Source organism: Telmatherina bonti, assembly GCF_933228915.1.
Source record: "Telmatherina bonti genome assembly, chromosome: 6".
Classification (NCBI taxonomy): Eukaryota; Metazoa; Chordata; class Actinopteri; order Atheriniformes; family Telmatherinidae; genus Telmatherina; species Telmatherina bonti.
The window spans coordinates 40,403,737-40,423,577 of record NC_136624.1 but is presented as its reverse complement, the minus strand read 5'-3'; the positions used below and the strand labels follow the sequence as shown (position 1 = coordinate 40,423,577).

Genomic DNA, 19,841 nt, shown 5'->3' with positions numbered 1-19,841 from the left:
CATCCACACAGTGAATATGTTAAAATCAGACCACAACCCCCCCCCCCCCCACGGTGCAAAACTGAAGCCCAGACGCCACGTTGTGGTTGAACAGAAAGGACGGACATGCAGGGAACACACAGAGATGTTCGTATGGCAGCGAGAAGAGGAAGAGGAGGCACGTCATCCACATGGACACAGACGAGGTGAGAGGTCCAGCTTCGGGGTCGCTGGGCTCCGGCAGAGGGATCAGAGGTGAGGAGGGACGGTCTGCAGGGCGTCTTCCGTCGTACGGTGGATATTCACATTCTGGAAGGAGGAGTGCAGCTGTCAGGTGTCGTTTGCATGCAAACACGTGTATCTGCATTAATACGAACATTAAAGCTGTGCAGCTGCAACTTATTTATCATAAAAACACAGCGGGGAGGGGGGGTCAGTGTCCCAATGGAGCGTGTTTAGCTCCGGATCACTGCTGGATGTGTGAAACCTGTCTGTTATCCAGCTTTGTGTCTGAAATGCGCTCGGCGTAACGAGTGTGTGCCAGGAACAGGCAGCGTTTTGTTCAGGCCGTGCAGCCTCTGCATGTGAATGAACTGGAAACGAAGCAGGCTGGCAGAGGCGCTCCGATGCACGAGGAAACAAACTGTAAAGCTGCTAAACTTTCCCAAATGAAGCACACAAAAAGCAGGATGAAGATCCATGAAATCTGCATTGTGCAGTTTATTCAGAATTCACTGATATGAAGATGTTTTTTACATAAACATTTATGCTCCTTCCTGGATTTCCATTCTTAGTACTTCACATCCTGAGAAACTAAAGAGTTGATTTCATGTGCAAATGAGAAAAAGCCGACGTGGCTCTGCTGCTGAGGACAGAGAGCAGCGAGACCAAAGTCAGACATGTAGAATCACTTCTGCAGACCAGACAAGTAAAATCAGCTACAATTATTTCCTGCTTCAACGGATAAGGTGCTGGAGCTTCGCAGGCGGCTCAGACGCCCCGGTTCGCTTCTCTTTGGGTGAACGTGCGCGACAAGATCCGTGACACGACAGATAGTTAAAAAACTGGATTCCAGTCAGTCGCTCCCATCAGCATGTCTTCAGACAGAAGATTCATATTTATACACGGGTAGTGTAGCTCCCTGTGCACAGTGGAGATTACAGGGGATGGGGTGTGTCGGGGGGAGGATGGGGGCGGCCTCATTGGTGAGCTGGAACAGTAAGCAAAGCCTCCTCTGACATCCGTGTGACTTCTACGTTCTGTTTGATGAGAAACAAAGAGGAAGAATAAAAACCAGGAAACATGGAAACAGCTGATGACAGAACGCAGGACGTCCGTCAGTCATGTGACTGAAGCTGCTTTATATTTACCGGTCCGGCATCATGATGGTCTGCTGCTGCGTTGGGTTGAACAGATATACTCTGCTAAGAGGAGCCTTTCGGCTCAAGGCGCCTGATTCCTGATTTTATTCATTATTTCTGTCCTACAGATGTTTCCGTCATCTGAAGGTTTTCTGGACGTCCCAAACGTGTTGATCACACGTGTAAACCAGCGTTCCTCATCGCATGCGGCTCATGAAGCAGCCTCTGGCTGTCTGAAAATGCATCTAAACAAGTCATAATGATCCTCAACGCTGCAGTTCTCTCCACTAACAAGAGCTGCAGGCTGCTTGCAGAAACTCTGCTGTCCTAACGGCCCTAACTGACCCTGTCAGAGTCGCCAGTTCTGGCTGATTTCAGCTGCAGCGAACTCCACCAAAGAGCTGCTCCGTCGGTAGCTCCGTATATATAATGAAGAAACGCCCACATTCTGGAGGCATTACTGTATTTTCACCAGATACTGATGCATAAGAACCCCATTACTCCATGTAATGTTTAGGATAACCATTCCTTGCTAAGAAGCTGAATTTTACTGATTTGGCAACGTAGCGTGAGAACACTTTGTTTGTTGGGGGGGGGGTATCTCCTCTTGTCTTAGTATGCTGAGTGCGGCTCTTGTTGAATTAACAGAGAGGATCTCTGTTCTAAATGGATGAAATGAATGTTTGTTTACTTTCCAAACTACAACAAGGTTTTATTGGTGAATATTCTGCTGGTTTTCTTCCCACATGTTGGTTGTATGAAGCGCTGAGGTGCACGTCTACAGGCAGACACGTGGTCACCCTGAACCTTGAAAGCCTTCAGAACATGTGCTTTACGTTGGAAAGCTGCAGCCATCACCAGCAGCCTCCTCATCGGCCATCTGGCCATGAAAGGAGCGAGTCGGTCACTGTCATGGTGTAGACCATGCCTCTTAGTGAGTAGGTGAACCAGAATGGCGAGTGTCCAAATACCTTTATAGAGCAGGTGAAATGGCATGTACCATCTGTAGAGACCTTGAAGGGGTGTTTCCTGTTCATGTTAATGTGACTGATCTTTATTGAATAATTATTTTTATATGTATATATTGAGCCATGTTGGAATGTTTATAGCCTTGGCTAAATTTTACTGGCAGGTTGACGCTGGAGGAGAAGCTTCAGGTGCGAAAGAGCATTTTTGTTGTGATTTAGCAGCCATTGAATATTGCTTGTCCAACTGCTAGCTGGTGCATGGCTGACTCAGGCGTTTTATTTTTGTAACTAATAAAGACAAGACAAAGTTGAAGAGCTGAGCTTCTGCAATTTTCTCCTACCACTATGACCAACCTCACAGTCACGCTCTGATGCGTGTGCGTGATACCCACCTCTGGCTTTTCTCTGTGCGTGTTGACGGCGTCCACGTTTAGGCTGATGGACTCCACTTTACAGCCTGTGAAGACATGTTTGTTTCATTAGTTCTGTTTTTGTGTTGACACGTGCGCGGAGCTAAAAGGCCGGCTTACCGTAGGCCACCGGGGTTAGCTTCAGCACGGTGTGCAGGGGGCACTTCAGGTACGGCAGCTCCTCTGTGGACACAAACAGACAAGAAGCTGCTCAGGAACGTGAAGCTCTGTAAACGTCTCATCTGGCTTTCAATTCAACTTTATTTATATAGCGTCAAATCAAGGCAATGCCATCTCAAGACGCTTTACAGACAGAGAAGAAAACATCATGAAAGAAATTCATAACAGCCTATATAAGGAAACCAACAGATTGAGTTGAGTCCAACTCAATCTCCCATCCTGAGCAAGCACACTGGCGACAGTGGGAAGGAAAAAACTCCCTTTTAACAGGAAGGAAACCTCCGGCAGAACCCGGCTCAGGACAGGCAGCCATCTGGTATTGCACGTGAAATCCACATGTTCCAGCTTTAAAGGGAGATTTTTTATGTTTTATTGTTGTGAAGCACTTTGTGACCTTGTGTCTGTATAAATAAAGTTTATCTATCTTATCTTATCTATGTTCTGGCCAAAGTGGCATTTCTGCATTTATATGTGTTGTTGCTCCCTGCGATGGACTGGCGAGCTGTCCAGGGTGTTCCCCGCCTTTCACCCGAAGACTGCTGGGATAGGCTCCAGCTTCCCCGCCACCCTTCATCGGACTGAGCGGTTAGGATGACGGACGGATGGATGGATGGAGGGATATGTGTTGTTGCCTGCATATTATGACCAAGAATTTCAGATTTCTTTCTCTGTATGGCAGGCAGCTGGGAGGGAAGCACCATGACAGTTGTCATCTTGAAACTACGGCTACCAATAAAGGACAAACAGCACTAACGTGAAATTAGCAGGTTTATTCCCCTGCAAGCCAGCACACAGGAATGAAGATCAGTGAGAGGGGCTTACGACCCCGGTTAGTAGGAAAATCTGTTATTTGTATAAATGCAGCAGCCATTTCAACCATCGCCAGGAAAACGACAAAAGGTCCTTAAACGAGACCGAAGCATCAGCATGGAGCTAGCCTTCTGCAGGCGGAAGGAGCTCCAGCAGGAGAAAGATTTTACCATCTTTCTCCTCCACCAGTAAGTCAGCTCTCCAGACTGCATTAGCCTAAAGCTAACTGGTTTCATTGGGTTTTGTTAGACAGTGTTGCTGGTTACCATGCCAACATAACAGCAGATCCTGCTAACATCCAGCAGCCTCGCTGCTACAGATGTTTACCTGCTTTCAGTAGCTGCCAGCTCGTTGTTGCAGTAAATGCAGCTTATAAACATTCCCAGCGGCTTTCAGTCCTGTTTTACCGCCTCTATGAAGCGCTAGCCTGCATCATTCGTTTGAATGCGATGCAATTTCAGCACTAGATGAGTCTTTCTGGTCTTTTTAATACTACATTTTATTTGTAGAGCCCTTTTCAGAACACTCACAGATGCTTTACACCAGGAAAACCAGAATAAAGATGCAGTTTATCCAAAAACATAAATCAACAAAATCCAAAACATTAAAAATTCTTTATATCATTCTTCAGATCATTAAAAGCAGCTTTTTTTTAAGTCTGCTGGGGAGAGACGGGTGGAAACGGGGACTGTCTTCAGGTGGAAGAAGAACATTCTGGTGATTCGGTTAATGAGTTGCTTAAAGCAGACGTTGTAAATGTGACACTAATAAAAAAAACACCAAATGAAACTGTCCTCCGCCCCATCCTGGGAAATGACTTCATGTTGCAGATAAAGGTAATGAAATCCACGCTGACCAAAGCAATAACAGTTTATGACCTTATAAAAATATCAGTTAGATATTGAACTGTAATAAAGAACCTTCCACTGACCTGCGGTCTTGTCCAGAAAGTAGGCCAGAAGGCAACGCATGACAGCCTGGTGGCAGATCACCAGCACGTTCTCCTGCCTCTCCAGCTCCATGATGACCGGCTCCAACCGCTGCACCAGGTCCTCGTAGGACTGGATGCAGAGAGGCAACAGGAAAATGAAGCACATGCAGATATTTTAAGGCTCTTTGGACTCTAACTACAAACAACAAGGTCTAACAGCAGCAGTTAAAGGCCTGAATCCGTCTTCCTGTGTGAAATGAAACGGAGGTAATGGGATGAAGGAAAGGTGAGAACTCGCCAGCGGGCTTTCAGGCTGATGACGCCAGGCTGAGAGCGCGCGCATGCACACACACACACACACACGTGTGGAACGACTAAATGTGTTATTGAACACACAAACGCATCAGTGTGTGTGCGCCTCTGATGGTGCGAGCGGGGTGTAATTAGCAGGACGTAAGTGGCGAGCAGCCATCTGGGTGTGCATTAAAAGAACGAAGAAAAAACAAGAGAAAGTAAGAAGTGTCGTCTGCAGGCTCATTAAAATGAAACTTAAACATCTGTAAACATCAAACCTGCCATGAGCGTCCGTCCCGTAACGTGGAGTAGACGGATCAGTCAGAACGCTTTCAGATGGACTTCAGAGTTTTTCTGTTGAACCGCGCCAACGCTCCTCGCGCTCGCTGCTAGTCGGGGAGCTACTGAGCTGCAGAGGGTGTAAAGACGTGGAAATTCTGCAGCACGGCTTCGTGTTTCTCTGCGTCTTTGGCTCATTTATGACAGAACACACATCTGGCAGAATTTAACGGAAGATGCTGCACAGACGGAGGTGACGCGGCGTGTACAGAAGTTAAAAGAATTTACGGGCGCACATGCACAAAGACCTCTCTGTGTTCATCTGATCTCTCATAATCAGATTAGATCGTCTACATCCGGGGTGTCAAACTCCAGTCCTGCAGCAGGTTTTTGTTGTTTCCCTCCTCCAACACAGCTGATCCAAATCAAATGGATCCAGCAGCTTCTTGCCGACCTGTTTATGAGTTTCGGTCAGGTGTGTGTCAGAACACAGAGACAACAAAAACCTGCAGGATAGCGGCCCTCCAGGACTGGAGTCTGACACCTGTGGTCTACATGATCACTTGATCATCACAGACCCCATCTTCAGGCCGTCGGCGTGCAGCACTGACCTCTCCTTTCGGGTAGCGGTAGCGGTATTTATCCTGGTCCCTCAGAGCAAACTCCAGAGGATAATGTTCCTGGATCTCCTCGTACATCATCTCCTCACACACACCCTGAAAACATCATCACACTCCTTTGGTAATGTCGGAGAGAGCAAATACAAACCACGTGTCTGGAACAGAGCGTCTTACCGCATCGATCTCATTCAGGACCTTCCACTGCTCGTAGGGCACGTTGAGCGCCTCCGCCGTCTGGATGGTTCTCTTCATCTGACTCGTCCACACCTTCAGGTCGCCGATGTTCTGCGTCTCGATAAACTGCTTCAGCTTCTTGGCGAACTGCACACAGAAGCAACACGTTGGCTGCTGTCGCCGTCCGGAGGTCTGAAAACACTCTGAAGCTCGTACCTCTTTGCCCCGCGGCGTGAGACCCGAGTCTCCTCCGATTCGACCCTTGACGTTCAGCTCACTTTCTCCATGGCGACACAGGTAAATAGAGCGCGGTGTGATGTGGATGTTCATGAGGTAGTACACGATCCGGCTCTGGATGTGATCCAACACTCTGTTGACCAAGTACCGCTGACCCACATCGATGATTTTGATGTAGGAGAGATCCCTGAAAGAGAGGATCAACCCGTAAGGTCCGAGTCTGATAACTCCTCCCACAATCAGATCAGGTTCACCTGCTGCCTCACCTGTCCTGGACCTCATCCAGAGTCTCATACGAGTTTTCATAACACTTGATCCTCTTCATGAAATCCTCCACTGCCTCCTCGGTGTTACAGTTGGTGTAGTCGGGGCTGCAGAGCTTCACTTGCTAAACACAACAGCAGAGGCGTGAGCACGACAACGCCGCCAAAGCGCCGCTCATTCTGACAGAAAACGCTGCGAGAAGCGCGGCCACTCACCACTATGTTCTCCTGGATCACATCTTGGTCCTCACACACAGACTCCACGAAGAAAACCTGAGAAAAGACGGACACAACACGGGTCAGCCGGGCCCTCCGGAGAAACATCAGTTGTAGCCGGGACGCATGGCGCTACCTTGAAGCCGTTCTGCTCTGCAAACTGGATGATGGTGTCCCTTCTTTCTCTGGTGGTGTTGGTTGCATCAAACACCTGCATCAAACACACGATGTAGAAAACTCGTAGCTTCATAAACTAAATCTGAGATGCAAAAACCATCTGCACAAATCTCACGGTTAACTTACCGCAACTTGGCCTCCTTCTTCGGTGAGGTACAGGCGCACATCGTTCAGCGCTGCCGAAGCACAGTGCCTGCAAATGTTACAAAGAACGACGACCTTGAAGCACAAATATGCTCAATGCAGAAGATACGCAGGCGGAGGGACTGTTTCGACCTGCGTACGTTATTTGGTCTGTTTTCAAGAAGCTTGGCTAGGTGTCCTTTAATACAGAAATACCAGCGGAAACCACCGGGGGGCAGTGTAGAGTCGTATCGCACACACACAACCAGAGAGGAAGAGGAGGATGAAGAAACCACCGAATCAAAAGTAGCCAAAAAAAGACAAAAAAGATACATTTCTTCTTCTTCTGGTGCTTTTGGATGTGCATTTCCGCTACAAACCGCTGTCGAGGTGAGAACTCAGCACTGCCCCCTAGTGGACAAGCTGACTTAAACATGACAAAAAGTCGCACGTACATATGAAGATGGAGGCGTACGACCACATCTACGTTTACATACGTAAGAAAAGCAGAAATGTGTGTGTAAACATCCCACAGCACCTCGTACCTTCTGATCTTTAAGCCCTCCTCGTTGTCCGGACGGAAGAACTCAAAGGACTTGTAGATCTTCACAAACTCTCTTCTGTACTGGCCGACGTTGAACTCTGTGGGAAGACACAGCAGAAACTGTCACCGCGCTGCATTTACGGCTCTTTTCTGTTTCACGGAAGAGACGCGACCCTCACACCTCTGGTGGGAACGCCAATCCAGTTGAGATAGCGCGTCAGCTTCTTGGAGATGTAGGTCTTCCCTCTGGCGGGGAGGCCCACCGTCACAATCAGGGTGGGACAGTTGGTCATGCATACTGGAATAAAGACAAGACACGTTAATCATGTGATCACACGCTAAGCAATGTCCCTGCTCCATCGTACATGTGCTTTCCAGCAACCCTGCAGGCTGCTGGGAGGAAGGCTGTAATCTCTGCTGCAGATGATTCATGTCAGATTGTTCTTATCGGAGCAGCAAGGAGCGGCGAGGAGCAGAGGTCACGTTGGGAAACTAAGTTTTTACTCCCACACACAGAAAAGGCTACATGGCTACACTTCACTGTTGTTCTGCCCCAACAGACTTTACATCTCAGTTTACAGGCTCTAGGTGAAAATGTGAGGAGACTGGTGGAAAAACCATCTCTGTGAAGCAACTGGTGCCTGACTGGGCGGTCCAGGTACCAGTCTGTCCTGCTGGGAGACTGGGCCTGGTACCAGTCTGTCCTGCTGGGAGACTGGCCCTGGTACCAGTCTGTCCTGCTGGGAGACTGGGCCTGGTACCAGTCTGTCCTGCTGGGAGACTGGGCCTGGTACTGGCCTGGAACCAGTCTGTCATGCGGGTACCAGTCTGTCCTGCTGGGAGACTGGGCCTGGTACCAGTCTGTCCTGCTGGGAGACTGGGCCTGGTACTGGCCTGGAACCAGTCTGTCATGCGGGTACCAGTCTGTCCTGCTGGGAGACTGGGCCTGGTACCAGTCTGTCCTGCTGGGAGACTGGGCCTGGTACTGGCCTGGAACCAGTCTGTCATGCGGGTACCAGTCTGTCCTGCTGGGAGACTGGGCCTGGTACCAGTCTGTCCTGCTGGGAGACTGGGCCTGGTACCAGTCTGTCCTGCTGGGAGACTGGGCCTGGTACCAGTCTGTCCTGCTGGGAGACTGGCCCTGGTACTGGCCTGGAACCAGTCTGTCATGCTGGGAATCCTTACGTAACAGCAGATGGTTGCAGCAGGTAGACCTCAACCTGCAGGTGTTTATCTGCAGCACGCGGAAGCTCGCGCATCCAAAGCGACGTCACCGCGCATTAACGGGCTGTTTTCACATTTAAACCGGTTTTTAAACGAAACTTCCTGGAAAAAAAAGCCACTTTCCGCGCGCCGCCGCGTCGCCACGCACCTTTTCTCTGGGAAATGTGCTTCTCTGGAAGGCCATTATTACACGGCATCCAGATCTTCTTCAGGGGGTTCTGGGTCAGTTCCCGCGGGTCTGACGGAGAGGTTTCCTGCATTCCGTCCGGCGGAGAGGCGGAGGAAGCCGCCGCGACACGCGCCGCTTTCCCGCGATGCTGCTCCGGAGGAGACCGGTGTTTCATCCGCGCGGAGGTGGTCCGGTCGGTGGCGCTCCGCTCTCTCTCTGCCTCTCTCCCTCTCTCTCTCTCTCTCTCTGCGGACGCTTCTGTCACGTGATCAGGTCTGCCGAGCCGTCCGTCGCTACTACGTACCTCATGACGCAGCACGTTCGACGCTCAACCTTACGTAACGTAAATAAAATAAAATAAAAATAATTCTCTAACAGCTCTTAATTAAACTAAACTTTAAATTAAACTAAATTAAATTAAATTAAATTAAATTAAATTACTATCACAGTAGGATGAACTTGAAATTGTAATCTCTGAAGACGTTTGGAAAACTGTTATAAACAATATCTTCTTATCTTCAATCTGTTTAAGACACAGGGTAATTCAATTTAAAGTTGTTCATAGATTGCACTGGTCTAAAGTGAAGCTGGCAAAATTTAAACCAGATTTGGATCCTAACTGTGATCGTTGTGAAATTGAACCTGCAACACTATCTCATATGTTTTGGTCCTGTTCAAAACTGGCACAATTTTGGCAATCCATTTTCAAATTTCTATCTGATGCATTTGAGATTAATATTGTAGCTGAGGCCAAGACTGCAATATTTGGCATTACACCACAAATTTTTATCAGTCTAAAATATAAAGTAGTATTTGCCCTTGCCACACTTATTGCTCGCAGGCTTGTACTGCTTAAGAGGAAGGAAAGCATCCTCCATCTTTTAAATGATGGTTTGTTGATCTTTTCGATCATTTAACACTGGAGAAAATAAGGTACTCTCTAAGAGGCTGCATCAATAAGTTCTTCAATATCTGGCAACCTATTTTGGATCAGATTAAAAAGGTGGATCCTCACTTATCTTACATGAGTAACTTAATCTTTGCATTATTGTTTCTGGAATTTCTTTTTTCTTTTCTTTATGGTGCAACAGGGTGGGTTTGTTCCAGGGAGTTACATTTTAAAAAGATGACTGTATTGTATTTTCAATATTATGTCCCACCAATTTAAAAAAAAAAAAAAAAACTTTGAACAAAAGAAATTATTCCAACAACCATTCAGCTTCCAGGTCTTTAATGCCAGCTGATGATCAGTTAATCATGCATTTGATCAACAGTGCCCTGCTGCTGCAGTCTTTTCCTGTTTTCATGCTTCTGCAGCTGAATTATTGTTGAATAAAATGAGGTGATGTGCCACATGTTGTTCAAGTCAGGTTGTATTTGTTTAATTTTTAGATCTTTTAAAATTGGATTTTTAAAAATTTATCTCCTAATACTTAAAACTGTTTAAATAAAACTGTGTTTTTTCACATGGAATGAAACCAGAAAGAGGAAAATTAGACACATGCATGTAAGTATGAACCCCCATAACAAATATCTGCACAGAAAATCCATAGATTGTATAATTAAACTGTATAATTTTGGTATTTTAACAAAAAGTGAGAAACTACTTCCCCTTTCAGAGTAAATGATGTTGTACCAGTAGGTTCTCCTTTTCTTTCAATATTACCACATAAATCTGTGGAAGTGAAGAAAACCTAAATCTTGCAAAGCCATGCAAGCATCAAGTTGCTCGCAACACTGTGGGAATGTGAAGATCTGCGAACATGTTGCAGAATTGCTCTTTAATAAATATTTAGGGTTTGTTGAATTTGGAAACACGGTGGTGCTGCTCCAACTCCAACCTGAGTTATTCTAAAGAATAACTTGAAGCAACAGCGTGCGTGTGCAAGACCGCTAAGAAACCACGTTTTTTGGATTGCATTCTGTTTGACTTCATGCTATCTTAGCTCAGTGGTTTGGTGTTGTCATTGCTCAACAGTTTGCTCATTTCACTGGAAGGTTTGCAAAATGCAACGTTGACCTACAAAGACACTTCTCAGCTGCCGTCTCAGAGCAGAAGCAGAGCTGCAGGGTGAAAACGGACATGGATGATGGCTGGATTGCATTCAGCTGCAGGGGTTTCATCGTGCACCCTGCACACTGTATCATCATGAAGCCCATTAGTGTGCTGAATGGTTCAGATCCATTCAGGACCTTCTGGTTGGTTATGAACCAGCCAGACCTGCCAGGTCAACAGGGTCAGGACTGCTCTGGTGCCAGAGGCAGCATTCAGCAACACCCATCCATCCATCTTCTGCTGCTTATCCGGGGTCGGGTCGCGGGGGCAGCAGCCTAAGCAGGGAAGCCCAGACTTCCCTCTCCCCAGACACATTTGCCAACTCTGCGGGGGGATCCCGAGGCGTTCCCAGGCCAGCCGAGAGATGTAATCCCTCCAGCGTGTCCTGGGTCTTCCCCGGGGTCTCCTCCCAGAGGGACGTGCCTGGAACACCTCACCAGGGAGGTCCAGGAGGCATCCTGACCAGATGCCCGAGCCACCTCAACTGGTTCCTCTCGATGCGGAGGAGCAGCGGTTCTACTCTGATCTCCTCCCGGATGACCGAGCTCCTCACCCTATCTCTAAGGGAGAGCCCGGCCACCCTGCGGAGGAAACCCATTTCAGCCGCCTGTATACGAGATCTCCTTCTTTCGGTCACGACCCACAGCTCATGACCATAGGTGAGGGTAGGAACGTAGATCGACTGGTAAATGGAGAGCTTCGCCTTCTGGCTCAGCTCCTTCTTCACCACGACAGACCGGCGCAGAGTCCGCATTACTGCAGACGCCGCACCGATCCGTCTGTCGATCTCGCGCTACATCCTTCCCTCACTCGTGAACAAGACCCCGAGATATTTAAACTCCTCCACTTGGGGCAGGACCTGACTCCCGACCCGGAGAGGACAATCCACCCTATTCCAGCCGAGGACCATGGTCTCAGATTCTCATCCCAGCCGCTTCACACTCGGCCGCGAATCGCTCAAGCGAGAGCAAAAAGCAGGGACCCAATCCTGAGGCCACCAAGTCGGATCCCCTCAACACCTCGGCTGCGCCTAGAAATTCTGTCCATATAAGTTATGAACAGAATCGGTGATAAAGGGCAGCCTTGGCGGAGTCCAACCCTCACTGGAAACGAATCCGACTTACTACCGGCAATGCGAACCAATCTCTGACACCTGTCGTACAGGGACCGGACAGCTCGTACAAGGGGGTCCGGTACCCCATACTCCCGGAGTACCCCCCACAGGAGCCCCCGGGGGACACGGTCGAATGCCTTCTCCAGGTCCACAAAGCACATGTAGACTGGTTGGGCAAACTCCCATGCCCCCTCCAGGACCCCAGAGAGGGTATAGAGCTGCTCGACTCACCACCAGGTGGTGATCAGTTGAAGCTCCGCCCCCCTCTTCACCCGAGTGTCCAAGGCATGTGGCCGCAGGTCCGACGATACGACTACAAAGTCGATCATTGAACTGCGGTCCAGGGAGTCCTGATGCCAGGTGTACATATGGACACTCTTATGTTGGAACATGGTGTTCGTTATGGACAATCCATGACGAGCACAGAAGTCCAATCACAAAACACCATTTGGGTTCAGAGGGGGGGGGGGGGCATGCCTCCCAATCACTCCCCTCCAGGTCTTACTGTCATTGCCCACGTGAGCATTGAAGTCCCCCAGCAGAACAATGGAGTCCCCAGAAGGAGCACATGTTCAGGAACAGACTCCCAGAAACCTGCAGCGTTAAATCAAAGTGAGAAACTTTTCTATCAGAACAAATGCTAATTACACTTTATTGCAAATAACGCTGCCTTCCTTCATGAAACTTGCAGCAACTTCGTCTTCCCTGTGAGGTGTTTGTTGATGCTTTTCTCCATCTCTACACACATATCACCATGAGGTGGCAGCAGATGGCTGCCTGCTGGTTGACCTGCCAACCTTCCCCATCTCTGATCTAACCACCCAACCCAGCAGCGTGACACAGTGGTTTACTGGAGATAAATCCCCACTCCAGTGCAGTCAGTAAGAACACAGCAAAGCTGAGATCCCACTGGGCAGGTGTGCAGGAAGCCAGGTTAGTAGGCCTATCTGTCCGCCTGTTTATACATGATCTGATTAAATTCAGCTCACAGTGTTGGTGATGGAGCAACAGGGTCTGTGACCTAAATATGGTGGAGATGAAGGTTTCTAATTAAAACCCTCCTCCCTGCAGGAGGGATGGTCCACGGCGAGCTGCTTCACTCTCTGCTTTTCTCTCATGACTCTTTGTGAGGGTAAATGAAATGTCTTGCATTCTTTACACCAGAACGTGAACAGGAAACAGAGCAGAGCTCCTCCTCCTCCTCTTCCTCCCAGCAGTTGCCAGGCTCTAAATGCAGCCAAGTGCCTCTAGCCTGAACCAGTCCTCCCAATATAGCCCTGAGAGATAGCCTCCTGCAGCAGCAGAGGAAGCTGCCGGCCGGCTGCTGCATGGCGCCGATCTGCGCTTTACGCGCAAATCACAACAAACAGCAGAAGCGCGCGCCGCATCTCCACATCACTGCGGGATGGTGGCAGCAGCATGTCCGCGCGCAGCGGGGTCCGTGACCACCAGCATCGATGCTGCTGTTTACTGGAAGCAGCGCAGACCGCTGTGGTGCTCGCGCGCCGGAACGGGACGTCGACGAGCATCGACGTCTCGTGGGGGCTGCGCGACCTCCTCGCGCTTCATTTCACGCAGCAATAAAAAGCCGACCTGGTCGCGTGGGACGACGTCTCTTACCCGCCTTGCCCTGCTTGTGCGCGAGCCTGGACGGGCTGGAGCAGCCTCTCATCATGGGCGTCTGTGTGATGGAGCCTCGCGGCTTCACGCGCGTCCAGCGATCCGTCGACGGTGATGCTGCCTGAACACGCCCCCCAGCCCGTGCGAGAGCGCGTGTCAGTGTGTCGGACCCTGAGTGAGGACAGGCTTTTATAGTCAAGCCTACCTGTGTCTGCGCGCGCTTCTACCCCGCCCCCCGCCAGCTGTGGACAACATTCCCGACTGAAAGATCACGCAGCGTGACGCATTTGGCCACGCAAGCTTATTATTATTATCCGGTATTTTTATACTTATTGCGCCGAGTTAAAAACCCCATACTAATATATGAGAACCCTAAACCCCCTTTCCAGGTGACAGGTGAGGAAAGTGGACCAGAATGTCCCACCGAGTGATTAACTGATTTATTCAACATAATATTCTGTAATAACTCTGGAAAAGTGTCAGAATTTTCCTAAATGAGGAGGTTTCTGTAGAGCAGGTTCTTAAAATCTGCCCAAATCAGCTTTTAATGTCAAATTAATATTTTATTAACTGTCTGGTAAAATAATAAATGTAAGACTTGAAACTTCATCAACATGGAAAATTGTTTTATAGGATTCTGATCACTGCTGGGAAACATTTTTCATCCGGTCAAGTTACAACTTTGTTTTTTTATTTTGTTAAAAAAAAAAACTAAAAAAAACAACACATTAATTTCACAGATTCATCATTAATTTGTTGAAAAGCCTAATTTTTCCACATTATTATCAGGTTTTGTTGTGTGGAATCAGAGTATCGGCCCAGTATGTATACTGGTATCGATACTGGTGCATCGTTTCACATAAACAATAAAACTGGTTGCACATCATGGCTCGGTATTTATAAGGTAACTGTGTGGTAATAACGATGGTAATGCAGATTAAATAACTGCATAATAATACTCCATAATACCAGTAGTAATAAGCAGGTAATATCCTAGTAGTAACACTGAGTACATGACATAGTTGCTATGTAATAACCATGCTGCCAGTTATGTAATCCCTGTTTTGTCCTTGTTTCTGTAGCTTGTCGAAGAGCAACTTGTTGCAGCTCAGATGAGACGCTGGGGGCTGTAGGACTGCTAAAAGTTCCAGTTTGCTCCCGAACTGAAGGAAGAAGGACTGCTGCTTGATGCAGGAACATTTCAGGCAGGAAGTTCTCTTCTGAGTGACCTTTAGAGGCCAAACCCAGACGGAGACAACATCGATTACAACATTCATTATCAAGTCAATCACCAGAGTTTCTTGTTCATCTCGTTCCAGGAGTATTCAAAGGTTTTTGGAGATTCTGGTTCCTACCTAGAAATTACTCCGGATGTTTCCATGTGATTATTTTATATAGCGATGTCTGCTGTGATGTAATATTACCACAGTAACACGTAATGAGACGCTTTGCAGCCATGATTCATGGCTATTACAAGAAACTGTCTGATTACATAATCATGACTCCATATGTCACCATTATTACAGATTTCTGTAAACATTTTCAGACAGCTACCTGGTAGTTACAACACCATTATTATAGTACTACCAAATGGTTTCACTTTCTCATTAAATGTGTAACTTTCCTATTTCTTAGATTACAGGCAACTAATTACATTTAGCTTCAGTTTTAGTCTGTTGTTACCATCACATAGCCAGTGTTACTACTAGGATAGTACCTGGTTATTGCTACTGGTAATTACGGAGAATTAATTAGTGTTATGCAGTTGTTTTATCTGCATGAAATTACCACACTGTTACTGAGCTGTGATGTAAAATATCCCTCCTCCATGTTAAAAGTTTTTTTTTCCACAAGAAGAGATCAGAAAACCTCCAGGAAAAGTCAGCTTGTTGAACTTGTTTTTCCTCTCTGACTTTCAGAACCATCAGATTTTTTTTCTTTTGTTTGTCCTGAAACTTTCAGGACAAACAAACAAAAAAAAAAAAAACTTTAAAGCTGAAAGTTTGTTTTTTATTTTAATCTGAAATGGCTGCATCTGGATTAAACTGACTCACTGAACTGTGCGAAGATCCGACATCACCCTTCATCTCTTTTGCTGGCTGCAGGAACAAGATATGTGCAGTCTGACTGAAACATGCCAACATGTTCGGATGGGTTTAAAAGTCTAAATTTGACATGATTACCTTCATTCTTCACCAAAACGTCACCTCACAGCAAGCTTTATGTCATTTCTTTCTGGAGTCTGGGAATAATCCTCCAGGCTTCCTGGAGGCTTTCCCAAAGCGGAGGCTGCTGCAGTTCGGTTCTCCTGATGATCCAACGCTGCTTCTTTAACGTTGAGGTCTGGCTTCTGCAGAGGATGAAGATGAGATGAAGATCTTCCTGTTGCCTCTGGTTTTCTCTGTCTGGAGGTCATTTCTTTGAGAGGCTGATCAGCTGCTGCAGATACTTTTTATTTACTTCATCTTTTGTTTTCCACTTGTCCAGTTTCCCCAAATCATTTTTACATAAACACATGATGCTGACATGCCAGGTTTCACCTCTGCTGTACAACTCGGCTGTTTTCAGACAGTTTTCAGTTTAATGAATAATGTACTAATTTAATCAACAAACTTAGGTAATTTAATTACTTTTTACAAATGGAAGCAATTCACTTGTCCTTACTTCAAGTTAATTGAATCAATCAAAGTAATCTGCTTTTATTAATCACAGTGATTAAGTGGGATTAAAAAGTGTTTTGTTGCAACTACAGCTGACTGCAAAGTGCTTAAAGGTGTTGTTTAGAACTCAGATGTCTGTTTTGTTTCTACGCTTCTTATTTACTGGTTGTCTGGATCCGTGTGTCCCAATCCCAGTCCAGTACCACTGCCCCATCTGTTTTAAATGCAATCCTACTCCAATACATCTGATTCAGATTAAAGCAATGGTAGGTGATGTTGGGGAGCTAGCAGGACCCTGTATTGGCTCCTCCACATTCTTGGCTCCTCCTCCTGTCTTGGCTCCTCTCCTGTACCGGCTCCTCCCCCTCCATTGGCTCCTCCCCCTCTGGTTCTGCTCCTTGCGTGATCCGAGGGTTTTTTATTCGCAGCTTTTTCCACCAACGATTTTCTCTTTCTCGGCTGTTTAGCAGGAGGAGGCAAATAAACCGAGCCGGGTCGGGAAATCCTTCCTGCATTTTCTCAGCCATGTTTGCCTTCAGAGTTTCTTCTTCACTACTTTGTATTTTCATCCTAACACGCTGTTTATATGCAGGGTGTGGCTATCAGGTATGCGCTGCTGGAGGGGGAGGAGGGGAGCCGGGAGAAGAAGCTTACTGAATATAAGAAATGAACAACTCCATTTGGGTCGGAACGTTTGGATTGGTCAGAGTTTTTACAGATTTACAGTAAACTGAGGGGTCTAACTATATTTCTTATTGTTCATGATTACAGAATGTATAAACTACTGTCAGGACGAGGAACCACTTCACCAAGAGGAACATGTCTCTGAGCAGGATTACCTACTAGAGATTTAATGAACTTCCTAATCACGTTCTTTGCCATCCTGTCAATGAACCATTGATTTAATTCAGGTGTACTGAAGTAGGGTTGCCTCTGAAACATGCAGCATAATGTTCCTTGAGGACTGGGATTGGGAAGCACTGGTCTACATCAGCGGTTTCCAGACTGGTTTCGAGTCTTTTTCCCACATTTGAGCCCTGTAGAATCATTTTTCAGCCACGTCATTCCTAAACCGGGGGCACTGTTTCTCTGTTGGGTTCCACATGCAGCATTATGTGGTCTCTAGTGGTCCGAACCAGTAACATTACAGCAACAATACGTATAAATAACGCCTCGGTGCAAACACATAATCATGATGTTCACATTTAACTGAATGTTATTTTACAAAATGAGCTTGTGCGCGAGGTTGAGCGGTTCTGGCTAGATTTATTTGGACTCACCTCGACACACAGCTCTGGAACCAGTTTCCTCGATAAGGACTGGACCTTCTTGCTCCTGGTGGGAGGTGTCGAGCAGTTGTGAGCATACTAATTGCCCCCCGACTTGGACCCTGTATGTTGGGTTTTACCTTGGGGGATGAAAGGGTAGCCCCACTCCGCCTTCAGGTGGGGGGACGAAGTCCTCACTGTTGTATGTGCTTATGCACTGAATGGCGGCTCAGAGGACCCACCATTTCTACAGTCCTTGGTGGGAGTGTTGGAGGGGAGGGTCCGTCAGATAGTCGAATCTCAGATTGAAGAGGAGCAGTGTGGTTTTCGTCCTGGTCGCGGAACAGTGGACCAGCTCTAGGGAGCTCTAGGAGGGGGCATGGGAGTTTTGCCCAACCAGTCTACATGTGCTTTGTGGACCTGGAGAAGGCGTTCAACCGTGTCCCCCGTGAATGTGAGCAGAATGTGAGATGAGAATCAGCAAATCAGCAAATCTGAGACCATGGTCCTCAGCCGGAATGGGGTGGATTGTCCTCTCCGGGTCGGGAGTCAGGTCCTGCCTAAAGTGGAGGAGTTTAAATATCTCGGGGTCTTGTTCACGAGTGAGGGAAGGATGGAGCGCGAGATCGACAGACGGATCGGTGCGGCGTCTGCAGTAATGCGGACTCTGCGCCGGTCTGTCGTGGTGAAGAAGGAGCTGAACCAGAAGGCGAAGCTCTCCATTTACCAGTCGATCTACGTTCCTACCCTCACCTATGGTCATGAGCTGTGGGTCGTAACCGAAAGAACGATATCTCGTATACAGGCGGCTGAAATGAGTTTCCTCTGCAGGGTGGCCGGGCTCTCCCTTAGAGATAGGGTGAGGAGCTCGGTCATCCGGGAGGAGATCAGAGTAGAGCCGCTGCTCCTCCGCATCGAGAGGAACCAGTTGAGGTGGCTCGGGCATCTGGTCAGGATGCCTCCTGGACCACAGGCCAAAACGTTTGATCCCTCATTAGTTGACCATAAATGTCTCAAGTTTTTTTGGTCACTTAACAAAACAGAATTATGATTTCAATAATTTAATATATTCAGTGTTTATTACCATGTTAGATCAAAATTGTTATAGTCCAGAAGGTGTCCAGGTGGAGACAGAAGACAAGTATCAGGACTGATCAATGTGGTTTTGAGCAAAGTTTTTACCATAAATTGATGCAAAAGGTCTCAGAAACTTTATATATAACATGTAAAATATACTGCATTTAAGGGTTAACCGGGCCTCTTTGCTGTGACATATCTTACATAAATTATGAGATCTAGTTGGTCAAAAAAAAAATCAAATCAAACTTCATTTAAAGAGCACTTGATCACACATAAAATGCAACTCAAAGTGCTTTACAACTAAAAATGCGATTAACACGTCCCCCCACCCCCCATCTATTGTCATCAAACCTACAGGACCATAAATTAAATAAATTTACCACTGTCACAGTCACATATACATAAACATATTTGTATAGACACATATAAGCATAAACACACCCGCACACATGAAACACATACACACCCATGTGCATAAAAAGCGTGTCAGAGTGCAGTCCTGGCCCCCACCATTCACATCAGGACAACTAATGCACTGGAGAATCAATACAGAAATGAAATAATATTTAAAAAAAATCTAACAAAATACCCTTAAATATGTCAAATACATTAAAATGAAATTATGTAATAAATCAGAACGATAGTTTTATTAGTTTTTAAAGCTCCTAAAGGTCTGAGCCCTCCGTATTGATCAGACTTATTTTAATGAACCTCTGGGGGCTCATCGGGGGGGGTCGTGGAAAGCTCATGGGGGGCGGGTTCTTTAGTTATTCCAGAGTGTTGACATCTTCTAGCTGTTATGGTCCCGACTTGTGGACCAGCCTGCTGGACGACCTGAGGGCAGCCGGGGGGGGGTATTTATAGGAGAAAGCTTAAGAAGCTCTTTGGGAAAGCTTTTAATGAGAGTATTTGGAGGTAAATAGTGGAGACTTTAAACCTGCTGTGATCTGAGCTCTTTCTGGTCTGAGTTCTGCGTGGCTTCATGGTCTTTTGGAACCAGAAAGAAAAGCATTACAGTCATCAATCCTACAGGTGATAAAAGAATGGATCAGTTGCTCCCTCAATGCTGATAAAAAAAAATCTT

The 19,841-nt window shown here is 47.0% G+C and overlaps 1 protein-coding gene across 3 annotated transcripts; it reads right to left on the bottom strand.

Annotated features, from left to right (window-relative positions):
- Positions 1-103: 103 nt before the first annotated feature.
- Positions 104-13,873, bottom strand: pfkfb4a (6-phosphofructo-2-kinase/fructose-2,6-biphosphatase 4a). 3 transcript variants are annotated; one of them, XM_079242197.1, is made up of 14 exons: positions 8,939-9,172; positions 7,748-7,864; positions 7,568-7,664; positions 7,026-7,092; positions 6,859-6,933; positions 6,723-6,779; positions 6,510-6,631; positions 6,223-6,430; positions 6,007-6,153; positions 5,824-5,928; positions 4,640-4,769; positions 2,839-2,901; positions 2,701-2,765; positions 104-288 (listed from the first exon to the last, which is right to left on the bottom strand). In XM_079242197.1, exons 1-14 carry the CDS (start codon positions 9,132-9,134, stop codon positions 229-231), a joined length of 1,509 nt encoding a protein of 502 aa, XP_079098323.1. In that variant the 5' UTR covers positions 9,135-9,172; the 3' UTR covers positions 104-228. The 3 variants fall into 3 exon arrangements, with proteins under 3 accessions (XP_079098323.1, XP_079098324.1, XP_079098322.1); XM_079242198.1 differs by lacking the exons at positions 104-288; positions 8,939-9,172 and adding exons at positions 754-1,238; positions 13,750-13,873; XM_079242196.1 differs by lacking the exon at positions 104-288 and adding an exon at positions 754-1,238.
- Positions 13,874-19,841: the final 5,968 nt, after the last annotated feature.

What these genes read in the sequence shown, in the direction of transcription:
- pfkfb4a (XM_079242197.1), bottom strand. Translation starts at nt 9,134, where the DNA reads ATGAAACACCGGTCTCCTCCGGAGCAGCATCGCGGGAAAGCGGCGCGT. An exon ending in GCACATTTCCCAGAGAAAAG is followed by an intron (nt 7,865 to 8,938) that starts GTGCGTGGCGAC and finishes TCTTTATTCCAG; the next exon opens with TATGCATGACCAACTGTCCC. An exon ending in CTTTCTGGACAAGACCGCAG is followed by an intron (nt 2,902 to 4,639) that starts GTCAGTGGAAGG and finishes TTGTGTCCACAG; the next exon opens with AGGAGCTGCCGTACCTGAAG.